This window comes from Parus major, chromosome 4 (genome assembly GCF_001522545.3).
Source record: "Parus major isolate Abel chromosome 4, Parus_major1.1, whole genome shotgun sequence".
Classification (NCBI taxonomy): Eukaryota; Metazoa; Chordata; class Aves; order Passeriformes; family Paridae; genus Parus; species Parus major.
In genome coordinates, this window is record NC_031771.1 from 31,200,733 (window position 1) to 31,213,237 (window position 12,505).

A 12,505-nucleotide genomic window follows, 5' to 3' on the forward strand; every position below is an offset into this window, starting at 1 on the left:
ATAGATAAGAGATGAAAAGGTTTTTCTAGAAGTTTATTCTGGTGTTCTTATTCTTGTTGTTTGTCAATAAACTTTCTTTATTCCTTTTAAGTTTTATGCCTGTTTTGCCCTTATTCTAATCCATATCTCACAGCAAGAAATAAGTAATTTTCTTAGTTATTGGTTTCAAACCACGACAACTATATTAACTATATTAACTTATCTACCTCATCTACTTAAATTTCAAGATTGTAGACACTACCATCTGTATTTATATCTGTGCGCCACCTGGACTGGAGACTTAAAGACTGCCTGAACTTTTGAATGGCAAGGCAGAGTAAATACTAAATGACAGCATCACCTAATGTTTAGTAAGATGCCAACACACTTTTAGCTCATAAAAATACACAGGCAGGAGATTACAGTTAATGAAAATCAGAATAGTTTTCAAATTCCTAAATTAAAGTCATAGTGTCAATGAAAGGGAGTATTTTTTTAGCTACACCAAAGAGTCCAGAATTTATTTCTAGGGCCTCAGATAACCTGGTGTAAGCATTGGAAATTTTTTTAATTTCTTTCTTTGAAGGACAACTAAGATTCTAGAACAAACCCCTATAATTAAATATTCAAGTTAGTAGGAAAAACATTTTCAAATGTAAGATTTAGGATAAAAGCCTAAGTATTGTCAGGGTTTAGGAAGCACTAGTTAAATCTGATGTTTTTATTTTATCAAGAATAAAATACCCTTGGAGAAGATACTCAGTGTTCAATCTAACACCCAGTCCTCTTGGAAACTAATTCTTTTTTGTAAACCTCACATGTGACTACAGATGTGTAAACTTCAGATGCTATTAATTTGTGATTACATAAAACAAACAAACAAAAAATATGGAAACTTTAAAACTTTAGATACAAGCAAATATCCCTAAAGTATTTTGTTTAAAATGCAATATGAAGTTTTTTCTTCGTAAGTAACAAACACAGAGGTTTTTCATCTCCATCAGTTTAATCTATTATTATACTTCTCTTGAAGCACTGGATATTATCTACTAATGAAACAATTTGTTAGTGTAAGGACACAGTGTCAGTAAGACAGAATACAGCAGCTCCTTTTACACCACTGAATTACATGCTGTTTCTGAGAAAAATGGGTTTACCAAGAGCCCACACTTTTTTCTGCTAAAGAAGACTCATTTGTTAATATTGGTTGAGCATTCTTCTGCTCAAAGTTTTAATGAAGGATGCTAAACAAATTAATTTGTTTTCAACATTATGAAGTCCCTCCATCTCACAATTTAATCTCTGCACTGTACTAATGCAGTCCCAGAATTTCTGGACTTCAGCAGGAGCAGCACAAAATATTTCATCCAAACAAGACTGAGTAAACTGACAGTAACATTTTAAAATTATTACTTTATCTCCAAAATTGTACGAGAGAAAAAACATGAGAGTTAAGGATTAGAAAAGGAAGATTTGATTATGATCTTAAAACTCATAATACACTGTTGCAAGGAAAGATATGCAACACTCATTTACATTATTACTTTTATTTTCTGGGTATGTTACACCTATGTCTAAGTGCCTGGAATTTGAAGCACACTTTCAATGCTCAACTGAAAAATCTGACTTAACATGCCTATTCTACCCCCAGCTGGAGACACCCAACGCTTTTTTGCTTACTTAAAACCCTGCCCTGGTTTCTTGTCACACTGCAGAGCACTCAGTGTGCTCCATTATACTGTGGAGCAGTCTTACACTGCTGCCCCAGGTATAACTGCTTTATGCTACTTAGGGTTTGCTACCATTTTACTTTTACATCATACAAAATACTAGAATTGTTGTAGGTTGCATTCTGTAGTACACATTTCAGACAACACAAATAAATACTAGTTTGTGTTACAATACATTATTTTATTTTCCAAGAGCTGGAATTGACTGGAACAATGAAAGATTAATTTAGTTCTTTATTCAATTCTTACCTGAGAAGAATATGTGTGACCATCTGATCCACAAACAGGATTGGTATAAACTACTGGACACTGCTTGCAGTTTGATGAAATGGGACCACCCCTCCACTGTTTATGGCCTAAACCAGCCTCTTTCATACTGTAAGTAAACAAAAAGTATGTAATTCTGATAAACAGTAGTAAAAATAGAACATAATCAGGGTATTTTAATGAGCCTTTACAAACAGTAAGCCATACATAATTTGAACCATAAAATTTTCTTCTACAGAAAGTGCTGCCAATGCCTTTGGCATAAACTTCTCCAACTTTGTACTTTACTTACTGTAGTGATATTTGATGCCTGTATATTATTTTATTTTCTAAGACATATGAGTAGAAAAGGATGATTAAGATAATGCTTTGGGGACTATTACACTTACTGACCACTGACAGATGTTGGAATTACTTGGCACTAACTCTTTTTGTTATTAAACAGTATGAACAGAACTGTTGTATCAATACTTCAACAGGTATTTTATGAGGCAACATTCAGGTTTTAGAGATCATAAATACTTCTATAGAAACAGGGAGGTCCTACTGGTCCTACTGTTTGCCCCACTCTGGACACTGTCTTTCACTGTTCACAATTTGCAAAATTCAGTCAACACTCAATATAAAGTTCAAAGGGAAAAAACCAAGTTAATCCACTGGAGCACAGAATCAATCTACACAAGCATATATGTATACTCTCTTATAAACAGAGCTAGATGGATTATTTCAACTTAGGAAAAGGCTATGCTGGGTCAGACTAAAAGTCTAACATAAGTTATTGATGCTTCTTCACAATACTTTTATAGTTTTCAGTTTGTGGTATATGACCATCTTCAGTCAGACATGCTTTTATTCTGTAGCTTCCAATTAATTCTTATTCAATTAACTTTTTTCAATTTTTTTTCAACCATGAAAGCATTTAGCAGCCACTGTATCCTGAAACAGCTCCTTTATGACCTAAAAATATATGAAGAAGTTACTTCTTGCACATAAATTAAAAAATAAAAAATAATGCATGATTTTTATACTGGGTTTTTTCTTCTTGGGATCTTAATGAGGAACTTAAAATTGATTACTCTTAGAATACAGCAGTGGCTTATCAGGACACACACAAATGTTCAAACTTATAAAATCTCAAGTCAAATATTCTTTAATAGAGCAGAACTCCCTCAGAACTTCTTCAACTCTTTCACCTATAAAGAACTATTTTGCTAATAATGAATCATTGTTTGAGAAGAACTTGTCTGGACTAATAAAAAGAAACATGGGAAAATAAACTCCTTATCCTCTGGTTTTGTTTTACAATGAGCAGAGTAAAAGGCTAAAAGCACACACTTAACAGTAAACTGGTGATGACAAAAAAAATCCCATTTCCAAACCATGCTAATGTTTATAAGCTGTGAATAATTTTATCTGTGGTCTTTTTGATGAAAACATAAAATAAAATTAAAAAAAAGCACAGGAATCATAGAAGTTTAAACTCAGGTTATGCTGTGTAATGAAATTTTGAACTGATTTGAAGAGATTTTACAGTGTAAACAGGAACCTGAAATGCTGTACACAGAAGCTGTCAGTTACTATTGAAAAAGCCAGAAATAGCTTTAGTTATATGCAGCCTAATAAGTAATAAATTATCAATACAAGATTTTATGTCCACCACTAAAAAGGAAACAATTCAAACATACCACCTTAATTAGAAAGTAAAAATCTTTTCTGGTAAGTTGCATAATTTGAAGACAAAGTAAAAATTATTTCATTTCTATTATAGTAAAAAAAAGCTGAACTGTATCTTTGCTTATGTACAATATGTAGCAATAATTGGTCTATTGTTGCTCCTTTCACTTGACTGAGAGTTTTCCAATCATTCACATGAGTTCCAGCATCATTAGATTACATAGTTGGCTGCATCTTTCTCTAACTTCTTGTTACTTTTATAGCTCACAATTATCCAGAAGTGCCCAGGTAGCCTGAGGCAATTGACAGGACCAGAAGCCCAACATCAACCTGATAAAATTTCTGTTTATCAGAGATACAGAAACTTTAAAATGCTGTACAAATCAATTGCAAAAGTTCCAGACATCAACAGAGAGGAGCTCATGGGTGTCAGCAAAAGCCAGACTGGAAATAGAATTTGTGAGACACACAGGGGGACTTAGTGTAGATGCCTAAAATATATCAAAGAAAGGACTAGTGGTGTTTAGTGTTTTAGCACATATATACCCTTGTGCATGCCCTTGATGAAAACAAGACAAAGAATGAAAAAAATTCCTCCTTTTAGATGAAGAGAAGTAAAATCACCTGAAGGAAAAGAAAACAGGTGTATCAGAAAGGATTGCAAGGACGATGGAAACTAGAACAAGCTCAGAACGTAGAAAATGCAGTTCTGTGATGAATGGAGAGGTATGAAGAAAATAGAAAATATTTTATATAGTCATATAAAATACCTCCCTCAACTAACCTCTGCTTTGTTAGGCTTTTAAATGCAAACTGTCCCAGGGCACTCATTTAAGCTGGCAAGTGTCAAATTTCCTCTTTTACACAGAACTCCTCTGAGACCTTCAGCAGATCACTGTTACAAAAATTAGCTTCTATATAACTAATAATACTTTTATTAAAAAGAGATAGGTCTGTAATTTTCCAAAATTGTAATGAAAGGCAAAATGATAAAGAAATTAGAAAAAAAATTATACTTTGAAGGTATCAGTCCAGAGACCCAGCCATGGGAATAGCTTGTATGGAATAGTTTGTATATTCAGAAGCTTTAGTACAATGATGCTGAAAGTGGACTGTATTAGCAAAGCAGCTGAACAGCTATTTTTGACTGCGTTGCAAATATGAAAAGTCAATTAAAAATATTTTTAATGCTAGTTATGGTAGACATGTGCATTTCATAAAATACCTGAATAATGCATTTTACTTATGTATTCAAACTTTTCCCTTCACCATTATTTAACTGCATCAGATTTATTTCTGTTGACTGTTTCTTTGTAACCAGGTGTTGGCGTTATGTTTTTTACAGCTAGGCAATGATCACACAGAAAAACTATTAACATGGAAATAAATGAGAAACCACTGTGAAGGTAAAAATTATCTTGAGATATGATCATTACTGTATGTCAACAATATTCTGAAATAGGCATGAAAGTGTAACATATATAATTAGTTATTACTTATGTGAGCTATACAGATAAAGCAATATATGTTTACATTTTCAAATGTTAAGACATTTAAAAACAAAAACAAACGAGGCAGTTATTTCACTTTAATAAATCATTTGTTTCTTCCTTGTATTATAATTCAATATGCAAGAAGACCCAGATCACTGAAACATGCAGCTAATAAAATGTTGTCATTTAATTTTGTGATTCTACTGCAATCACTATAAATGTACATGCATTAGTTACTATGATGTCACATTAAATACATGATGTCATGAGAAAGTCAACCTCTGCCACCAAAAATTTCCTGAAAAGGATTTAGTACCTGTCTTGTAATAAAATAGTTATTACTGAATGCAAGTTCCGCCTTATCTGATATTGTTGATACCTAAAGGGTAAAATTAAATATATGGGCTTAATTTACCAGCAGTGCATCTGATTGCATTAATTTGCATACACCAAACTGTGCATGCCTGCCTAGAAACATAATTAGCCAATCTGCCCAATTACTCTAGCCTATGTACCTGTTTGCATACATAAACTTACCTTCCTGTATACACAGTGATTGTGCCTGCAAATACTTTGAGAATACTTAATGTAACCCATTTTAAATTTAGCTTTGAGAAACTCTTTGGCAACATGACTTATTTAATGACATCTATAAAATGCATGAGTGCCCAATTCAATTGAAAAATGGTATTTCATAGCTAGATTTGATAATCTTCAAACACATTTTTTTCAAATACCAATTGGTTGAAAAAAGTCTGAGTTTCTAAAAACTCATCTTTGAACAAACTCTTGTAACTCTTCTCTGATAACTGCATTTGCATCTTTAGGAGATTTTAGAGTGATTCCAATTTAGAGAGTCTGCCTGATTATGTTTTGCCATGGCCTTTGGGGGACACAATCAGGCTGTGTCAGATTAACATAATCAGAAAAAACACTTGTATCATAAAATCTAAATTGCTTTCTTTAGAGTTGCCTGAATTTCCTTCAAAGTTGTCTTTTCATGTAGAAGCTTCTTGGAAGAAAACTATAGTTGTCAATATATTACTAAGATGTTTCTTTCAAATGACAAAAACCTCTCAATTCATTACTGCCAGTCTTTTTGAGTATATTACTTTTACTTGTTTTACTTTGCACTATTTCTAACAAATAGAAGAAAAATCCATCTGAATAATGTAATAAAAACTGAATTAAACTGAGATAAATGGAACAAAAATTACTAAGATTAATGTGGCAATCAAAATAAAATATATTTTAGCAACTTATAAATTAACACTGTTGGTAAGACATTTCTATTTATTGATATCCAATCTTAGTGTAGATTGAATGAGCCAGCAAGTATACCATTTTAATTAACCAAAAAATCAAAAACTGCACCCCAACACAGAAATCATAGGATCATAGAATGGTTTTGATTTGAAAGAACCTTAAAGATCATTTCATTGCAATCCCCCTGCCATGGGCAGGGACACCTTATCTTAGACCAGTTTGCTCAGGGCCCCATGCAGCCTAGCCTTGAACACTGCCAGGGATGGGGCATCCACAATTGCTCTGGGCAACCTGTTCCAGTGCCTCATTACCCTCACAGTGAAGAATTCTCCACTATTATCTAATCTAAACCTACTATTTTTCAGTCCCATCATTAAATGCCCTTGTAAAATGTCCCTCTCCAGATGTACTGCAGGCCCCCTTTAGGGGTAGTACAAGGTCTCCCTGAAGCCTTCTCTTCTCCAGGCTGAGCAGCCCCCCATCTCTCTCAGCCTCTGTTTGAGATGTGCTCCAGCCCTCTGAGTATCTTTGCAGCCCTCCTCCGAATCTGCTCCATCCCATCCACATCCTTCATATGTTGGAGGCCCCACAGCTGGATGCAGCACTCCATGTGGGGTCCAACAAGAATGGAGTGGAGGGGGAGAATCACCTCCCTCAACTACTGGCCACGCTGCTTTGGATGCAGCCCAGGATAAGCTGGATTTCTGGGCTGAGTGCACATTGCAAGCTCATGCCCAGCATCCCCAAGCCCTTCTGGGCACGGCTGTTCTCAATCTGTCCATCTTCCAGCCTACGTTGATACCAGGGTTTGTCCCAACCCAGGGACATCTCGCCTTGGGAATCTCATGAGTTTCCCATGGGCTCATTTCTGGAGCTTGTCCAGGACCCTCTGGTGGCATCCTGTCCTTCAGGAGTGTCAACAGCACCACACAGCTTGGTGTCATCTGCAAGTTTACTGAGACCCATTCAGGGTGAACTTCCTGTCCAACATTATTTATGGATATGCCTAATACAGATCTGACATAGTTCCATGCATTTCCTATATATCTAACTAGAAATGGACACACACATATAGCTGAAGCACATTTTGCTTAGCAAATCCTGGAGATGTGAAAAGCAATCCTGTGTATAACAGACCTCATTTTTTGTCACAGAAACCACGCACTCAGATTCTTCTGGAGACAGAGATGCAAGTTGACCCTTAGCATCTATCACGATATCTGTTTAAATTAGCAGATTGACAAAATTACTTCAAGAGAAACAAGTGAGACATGTTTACATAAATAATACCTAGATAATAAGACTATTAAACAAATTAATATTTACCATTTTTACCCTAGACTTTCATTTACTGGATGACTTCTGTGAATGTTTTGCCTTTTAATCCTACCTACTCTACATATCCCACTGGGAAGTCCTGAGCTACAGATGTTGTCAAAACTTTAGACTCACTGACTAAAGGTAAAGAGTTGAGCATAAACCATAATCTCATATCTAGGCATGCTGGTCAATGAAGCAGCAAAGCACACTCCATCACCCCACAGGTATCTGCAGTTCAGACCATGAGAATCAAGAAGAATGCCAGATTATTTCCCTGTTAACTCACAGCTAAGTGTCTAGCCTTCCTCCTAAGAACTGAGGCTTTAATATGGCATGGATGAATAACCTTAGCACACACCACTGAGGAAACTACTAAATTGTGAGGAAGAGCTACCAGAAATTAGGTAATGTGGAACCATGCAATGTAAGAAAGCTAAAGCTGCAGACAGAGCACAGATTGTTGAACAAGGTCCGTCAGGAGTGGAAGAAAAACAAGCCACAAATATGAAAAGTTATAAAATCATAAAAGCAAAAACAGAGACAGAAGTTGAAACAACACCGAGGATGAGTCCACTTCAATGAGCCATGGAAGTCAACAAATTATACTTGGACCTGTCTGGCCAGCAAAGACCCACCGAGTATCTGGAAAGAGGTGGAGAGCATCATCAGTACAGTCTAACAGTAAATTAGTCCCAGCTAAATATTATATTAGAGATCATTCAAAATTACCACTGACTTCATAATTTTTAAGCTCATCAACTCACCTACTGTTTCTCCTAATTCAAGTTTTCAGAAGACTTCCTGTACTTCATATAAGAACTGACCCAAACATGACTTCTTTCCTTTCAGAGGATATATGCATTTTTACTCATCCAACAGACGGTAAGAAACTATGGATCTCCTAACTTACAAAGTTACTTAAGTGTTACTAAAATTTAGAAAATAAAAGGATTTATTTTCATCTATAAAATCTTAAACATTCCATGGCATATCTCACTAATAATCAATAGTTAAATTTTTCACAACACAAACTGATAGAAATAAAGTTGCAAAGATTTGAATAGCTGCAGTGACTACATCGGATGCTCACAGTTTTAAGTCATTCCAGAACTGAAGCCCCAAAAAATTTAATACACATTTCAGTTGATATAACATATAGGCAATATTACAAAAGAAATTGAGATTCATACACACACATACCCCACTTTGCTAAAGCAATTATGTATTATTTTAGCAAGATTTTTAATAGTGTATATTAACTTGTGAACTTAGACTTCACCTTTTGGTCACCAAGATATGCAAATGTCTTTTGTAAGTGCTTTTTATGCTAATCTAAGTGCTTGACCTTGTCATAATGCAGCATTTTAATAATTTCTTAGAGATATTTATTACTTTTTCTCAGAATGGTTTTTATTTTAAAAAGACAAAAGAATTACCAAACACATTTAAAACTTATTGTTTTCTATTTTGCAAAGACAGAACTTCATATAGATTGTACGTGTGTACTCAGCCTTACAGAGTTTACCTCTTTGAATATATTCACTACATATTATTCTATTGTAAAAAGACATCAATTTGTGTTCCAAAGGAAAGCAGACATTTTTCAACATTTTCTAAAACAGATAATACAGAAGCAAAAGTAAACTCTTCTTTTACACATTATTTAATAAAGCAAACTTTTTTTAAGGACAGCAAATAGTTCTCTTCAGCTAATAGACATAACTTTAAGAACTACATCTAGTAACCAGAGAATTGTGTCACATCTTAAATTCTTAGTAGTTTGCTGAACACGAATCCAAGATTTCCTAATGGTAAGGAAAGTGCAGTATTTGCATACTTAAATGGGGGTCCCTGTGTATCCTCATGCTTAGCAATTGCAAAACTGCAAGGTAAGGTAATGGATTAAATTTTTCAATGACTATATCTCTATTACAGAGGGAGAATTTGAAGTTATTAATTCAGAATCTGTTTTGCATAATATGATGCTTTCTGTTACCTGCATTTGATAGTTCAATTAAAGGCACAGTTTTCATTAGAGAGCATCTTAATGCTTCTGATTTATAATAAATGAGTGAATAAAAATAATTTAAACATAAAAAGCAAATTAAAATAAATGAAAGTAAAATAACTAATAATCACTTCTACAACCCAAATAGACAAATAGTAACACTATTTTGACTAATATTACTATGAAGATGTCCAGTCCTACAACACACTACTTTATGTTGAACATAATTACAGAATCATTTTCACTAGAAAATAGATACTTTTCCTATTGGCTCAAAACACTGGCTGCCACAAAAATGTTCTTTCATCACTATAAGAATAAATTAATATTCCACTCATCAGATTCAGAACCCTGCAGTGTGATTCTCATGCAATCTATCTTTCTCATTGCCTGGCAAGTGCAAGTTGCACCCCTGCTGCCCACGCTCACAGCTTTTTCTTCCCTCACACAGGATCAGTCACAACGTCTGCTTAAAAAGAAAGACAGAAAAGAAGGAAGAAAAATCCATTTACAAGCATCACAGTAATCAAAATCTGAAAGAAGGATTTTCATTGTATTCCTTTAATATTATCAACACATGTCTGCTCTATTAATGACTTAAATTTATCTTCTCTATACTCAACTCTTTAGGAAGGATTACAGGTAGAAAACACCAGTTACTGATTAATTTCAAAAGAACAAGTAATAGTAAGTATAGAAGGTAACTAAAGAAACATACTTTGAAGCAAAACTGAAAAACTTAAGGAGAGGCATAAGGAGCTATATGTCTCTCCAGACTGTATTTAACAATTCTGAGTTCTTCATTGCACCTGTAGAAAATAATAAGCCACTTATACAAAGAATACATTCAAAGTATTCATGTTCAGGGACCTGAATATCCCTTAATTGCCTAAGTTACTCAGGGTTGCTTCAGAGTCCCTTTATGGCACAAAACCACGCAGCCATCCCTTTTAACAAATGTTCTTTGCTCTTTAGCACAGCTATAGAGTGAGTGATACTTCCCTGCTCCCCAATCCCTGCTTCAGCTTTTACTGTACAGTACTTAACTCCATTCATCAGTGTGTCCATCTGTGTGGTTGATGCTGCACACACCACCTACAGCTCAGCTTCTTAAACCTGACTGGTTTAATTTATTGTTCTTCCCTCCTCCAGAAGTACCACAACTCATTTGTTTGAACAGTAAAAGTAGGGTTTTTTTACTTTAAACTGCTATATTACAGGCACTGTGTAATGTAATTCTACCTACCCTGGACACCCATTTACATTAACCAACTTTGACCTCATAATCTATCTAAATCAAGAATAACTCTGCTAAACAAGAAAATCACATAATAGATATAATAGATCTCTTCATGTACTATTTACTTCCTGGTGCTGAGCAATACAGGGGCACATAGGAAAAGGACAAGGGTAATGTCTTTACACTGAAAGAAGTTAGTTTTCCATCAGATATGGAAAGAAATGCCTCACTATGAGGGTGGTGAGGCACCCGAACAATCTGCCCAAGAAGTTGTGGATGGCCTGTCCCTGCAAGTCTTCCAGACCAGGATGGATTGGGCTTTAAGAAACCTGGTCTAGTGGTAGGTGTTCCTGTCCATTTCAGGAGGGTTGTACTACATGATTTCAAGGTTCCTTCCAACACAAACCATTCTATGAAGAAGGCTTGAAATAGGCCAGTTGTTTTGATAATTTTACTGCTAGTATTGTTTGCCCTTAATTCTACAGCCAAAGTAATTTCAAAAGCATAAAGATGATAACAAGTCTGTGGTCAAAGACTCTAACACATAACACACAAGGACAGAAAATTGTGTTATGCAATGATGCTCAGGATTACAACATCTATATGGTATTTAAATTAAAACTAAAGAACTATTATCTCATAATAGTTTTGCTATTGTGGTTACTCTAGGTCACTTCTGACAAAGGCTGTTACTGGTGCTGTTAATCAGGTGCTAAAAGATTGCTGCTTTACAGTTCATGAGTTTTTAAGAGAATTATCTATGCCTGAGAATAGGTACCTCATAGAAGTTCTGTATTCTGGCACTGGTTAATAGCTATGGCATGTCTGTGAAAGAGAGAATTCCTTTAGATGATGTAGACAACTGTCACCTTACTGTTCTGTAATCTTCCAAGTGCTCCTTAGAGAGATGGAAGAGCACCTATCAGCACCGATTTTCTCACTCCTGCAGTGGGAGAGGAAGAGGAGATAAAACAAACAAAAAAGAGACAGAAAGGCTTTTCAGCTTGATGTCATCTCTTCTGCCTGTAGGATGTCTTCTGAGTTCATGAATTATGCCTGGTAACATCAGAAAGTAGGAAGACAAGCTGACAAGCTTTTATCATGTAAAAGTCTACTCAGACAAAACATATAGCAACAAGTGTATGGTAAATGAGCAAAAACACGTTGTCAAACAATTAGCCATGGAGGATCATCTGCTGCAATATACTAACTTATTCTATTTATATTCTTTTATACTGAAAGAACATAAAATTTTCCTTTTTTTTCTCCTTGCTTACTACTGAAAGTAGTAAGTCTGTCACAGGTTGGAGTGTTTCTCTTCTAATCTCACACAGTTATCTCAGGGCAGAGCCTGCCTAGGCAATGACATCCATGCATGCCACGATAAGCCCAAACCATCAGCGAGTACCATTTCTGTTACACACTCACTGTGCACCAGGTCTGTACACTGTAGTCACCCATTCTGGCAAACAGGCAGAAATGCACTGAATGAGTACCAAAATCTGTTTAGATTCATTTGGATTCTTCA

General features: G+C 35.0%; 1 protein-coding gene across 3 annotated transcripts in view; it reads right to left on the reverse strand.

Annotated features, from left to right (window-relative positions):
- Positions 1–12,505, reverse strand: part of SPOCK3 (SPARC (osteonectin), cwcv and kazal like domains proteoglycan 3) — a 163,240-nt gene that overhangs the window by 65,884 nt on the left and 84,851 nt on the right. For all 3 annotated transcript variants that reach the window (XM_015625632.2, XM_015625631.2, XM_019006448.2), the window contains one exon: positions 1,959–2,085. In XM_015625632.2, coding sequence (XP_015481118.1) covers positions 1,959–2,085 — 127 coding nt within the window. The remainder of the gene's footprint in view (positions 1–1,958; positions 2,086–12,505) is intronic.